Here is a 3,745-nt window from a genome sequence, read left to right on the forward strand (position 1 = left end):
AAAGACAAGCAATAAAGCTGATGAAGGGACTCAAGAACAAGTTTTATAAGGAGAGGCTGAGGGAACTGGACTTGCTTAGTGTGGAGAAATGAAGGCTGAAGGGAGACATTTTTACTCTCTACAACTACCTGAAAGGAAGTTGTGGAGAACTGGTGTTGGTCTCTTCTCCCATATAACAAGTGATAGAATAAGAGGAAATGGCCTTGAGTTGTGCCAGAGGAGTTTTAGGACAGATATTAGGACAGGTTTGTTTAACATCGGAACAGGTTACCCGGAGAAATGGCTGAGTTACTGCTCCTGGAGGTATTTAAAAGACGTTTAGATGAAGTGTTTAGTGACATGGTTTAGTAGTTGACCTGGCATTTCTGCATTGCTTCAAGAGTTGGAATCAATGATCCTGAAGGTCTTTTCCAACTTAAATGATTGTATGAGTCTGTGATTCCACGTGTGGTGTCTGGCTTCATCAGTCATCATATACAGTGACTGTCAATGTGTTATGTCTCTCCTGCAGTATGGGATAAAGAAGAAGGAAGAAAAGGAAGCAGAGGCCCAGGCTGCACTGGAAGCTAATGCTGAAGGGAGTCTGACACGTCCAAAGACGGCAATCCCTCCTGGCTGTGGGGATGAGGAGGAGGAGGAAGAAGTGAGCATTCTAGACACAGTCATCAAATACCTACCAGGACCCCTGCAGGACATGTTCAAGAAGTAATAGCCGCATACTGTTAGATGGGCATAACAGTACTGCAAAGGATTTCTCTTTTGCCCAATGGGGATTTACAATCTTGCCATCCATCACGCAGCTTTCCCCCACCTCTGCCGTCTACTGCTCACTAGGAATCACTTCACTTACCATTCCCTTCTGACTGAAAAAAACCCTTCACCCCAAGACTCATCCACTGCTTTTTTGTACATAATCACATCAGTAAATGCCTCTGAATGGATGTAAAGATTAAAAAGCTGCAGACTACACAACTTTTATTATAAGCCATAGTACTATGTATGTAAAATAAGGCAACTATATATAGCATAGGAAAGGAACAACTTCACATGCATTTCCTTCCAAAGCAGGAAGGAGTGTTCACGAAGTATAAACAGTGGCCTCTTTAAATTTCTTTAATTATGTTTTTATTAATATTTATAATTATTATTAGTCATTATTATTAATGTTCTTATTGATTGGCTCATACTAGCCATTTATTGTTGAGCACAACTACCCTTGGAAGCAGAGCTTTTCTGTTTTAGTTTTATTACTGACATAAGTAAAAGATCATTTGGAAGGTAAATCACACACAGCTTACAAAGCTAATATGCAGAACTGTGGAAGAAATGAGTCATCTTCCCCTTGGCTGCTGGTAGAAGTGAAGTTGCTCAGAATCTAAGCAAGAGTCATGTTACTTTGGGAATTACCCATACACTTAACCTGAAAGAGCAGATTTGGTCAGACAATTGCCATACAGAGAGGTGAAACTACAGGAGAGTGCATGGTGCTCTGGTAGAGGATCTCCACAACCCCTTTGAAGCCAATGACTACCATATGGTCTTTTCTGAATTAACTAACCTTCTTCTTTCTGGCCAGTGCCATATTCTGCCATCACATTCCCAACAGTGTTTGCAGGACGGACATTTGGTTTCCAGTATATTCTTGCAGCTGTGTCCTGCCCCACCCCTTCCTGCAATGTGTAGCAGAGTGTGGTGGCCTGAATGTTATCGAAGGCTCTGAAGATCAGAAATCCTGAATATGCCAGCTATGTATGATGCTAAATTTCTGCATTGCCTTGGGGAGGTCACTTGTTTTTCTGCCCCACCCAGCTTCTTCACCTGTAGAACATAGTTTTCAGTCTCTAAAAGCATAAAGGGAGGATGCTTCTCCAGTGCTGTGCAGGAGCTAATTAGTACTATAACAGTGTGTGACATCCCTTGATCCTAATAGGGTAGCAGGAGATCTCTCTCTCACCATTATCTTCATTGCATTTCCCAAACACAATTACAGAGGGCTACTCAGTACAGCACTGGAGGTATTGAGTAACTGCATAAGGTAAGCCAGATTTCTGCTGGACATGTTGACTTGCTAGTACATACATAGATTCACATACAAAGATTTATTTTGAACACAGACCTTCATGATCAAGTATCTGGCTTGTCATCATAAGACTTGATCTGGAGTTGTTGCACTTTGCTAGGTCTCTGTAGTTGCTGCTGTGAGAGCAACATGCCGTGTCAGTGTCACAATCTTGTAAAAAAATGAAGATCTGTCTGGCAAAACTAACATTGCTTGTCCCTATCATAGGAAGTGCAAAAGTTTTCCAAGTACATCGAAGAGATTTGGAAGCAAATATATACTTTCTGATGACAACAAAAATGAAAGCAATTTTAGACACTTAATTATGTACCTAAATTAAGCATTCTACTTCAATGGAAATTCTTTGATACACTCGTTCAGTACATCATGTAGGGAGACATCTTGGAAATCTCCTGAATAAGAAAGTTTAAAAGGTATTTATTGTATTTTCATGTAGGAAGAAGAAATTGCCACCACAGTTAAGACAGTGAGCTTGTGAACTCTGAGCCTTTTAGCACCATCTCTAATAGTAGGGGAAAATTATTATTAAAGAGAAGTAATATATTAATTTTGCCCTCCTCACCCATCTCTTATTCAGGCATGTGAGCCCTTGCTTCTTAACAAATAACATAAGTTCCTACCAAATTCAAGGTGGAGGCTTAAGAAGTTTGACTGATATACAAGTCAGAACCAGCTGGTAAAGACACAATTTGTTTCAGGCTGGATCTACAAACAAAACGTGACCATTCAAGTACAAGCTGCCGAGGGCTTCTCAGAGGAAAGAGAAGAGAGGTTTTAGCTTTCCGATAATGTCAGAGTTTTTTTGCCTTGACTTTAATTTAAAGAAAGATGACTATTTCACCCCTAAGACTTTAATGGCCCAGAGCAATTCTTTATCTCTGACTCAATGCTTGAATAAAATGATGAGTAATTTACCATTTTCTAGGGAGAGTCTCCTACTTAGGTATGCAAATTCAGCAACTAGTAATTTGAGGCCATTCAAGTAAATCTCAAGGAATTGAAAACTCTTCTTCTGTCACCAAGCCAGCAACTGTTTTTCATGCTCTGCCACAGATGGAAATAAATACAACACCTCCAAAAGATAAAAGGCAGAGGCTGTCTCTTTGCTTTAGCCACTTGTTGGTAGTGAAATCTAGTGCAGATCACACTGACACACCTGAATCCATACTTTTGAAGTGCTCTGACTAATCTCTGTAGCCTGCATCCTCTAATACAGAAGTAGAATGAGCAGAAATGTGCTCCAGCTGAAAGGAACACATCCATTTGTGTTTTCCCCTGCCCTTGTGCTGGAGAACTCTGCTAACAAGCTAATTAAAAGAGAGTGAGTTCATTCCACTTTGCTGTGGCCTTTCTCTGCTGCTTCGTACTACCTTTCCCCAGCTGCCATCCTGAACTCACTTTCTCATCCAGCCTAACACAGAATCAGAATTTTCTTCTATTTTTCTCCTTACAGAATGCTAGTCTTGATTGTTTGCATTCACAGTCCTCCCTGGCAGCTTGATGTGCATGTGTGTGCACATATGTGTGGGAGATGAGGAAAAAGCAGAAAGTGTTTGGTATTATTTTTTCTAACTGTGCCTCAGCAGCTGTGCCACTGAATGGTCTAAGTCAGTATCTTGCGTGGCCTGTACTCAAATTTTCTGAGCAGGTGGTGCCAACCCTGGG

The 3,745-nt window shown here is 40.8% G+C and overlaps 1 protein-coding gene across 1 annotated transcript; it reads left to right on the top strand.

The window, feature by feature from the left end:
* The first annotated feature begins 279 nt into the window (after nt 1–279).
* LOC104280982 (complexin-1-like) lies at nt 280–709 on the top strand. The gene is made up of 2 exons (XM_009878820.1): nt 280–303; nt 512–709. Exons 1-2 carry the CDS (start codon nt 280–282, stop codon nt 707–709), a joined length of 222 nt encoding a protein of 73 aa, XP_009877122.1.
* The last annotated feature ends 3,036 nt before the right edge of the window (nt 710–3,745 follow it).

This window comes from Apaloderma vittatum, unplaced genomic scaffold (genome assembly GCF_000703405.1).
Source record: "Apaloderma vittatum isolate BGI_N311 unplaced genomic scaffold, ASM70340v1 scaffold4281, whole genome shotgun sequence".
Taxonomy (NCBI): Eukaryota; Metazoa; Chordata; class Aves; order Trogoniformes; family Trogonidae; genus Apaloderma; species Apaloderma vittatum.

Bases quoted from the DNA above. Each gene is read 5' to 3' on its own strand.
- LOC104280982 (XM_009878820.1), top strand. From the start codon at position 280: ATGGCTGAGTTACTGCTCCTGGAG. The intron at 304-511 runs GTATTTAAAAGA...TCTCTCCTGCAG, and splicing joins CTGAGTTACTGCTCCTGGAG to TATGGGATAAAGAAGAAGGA.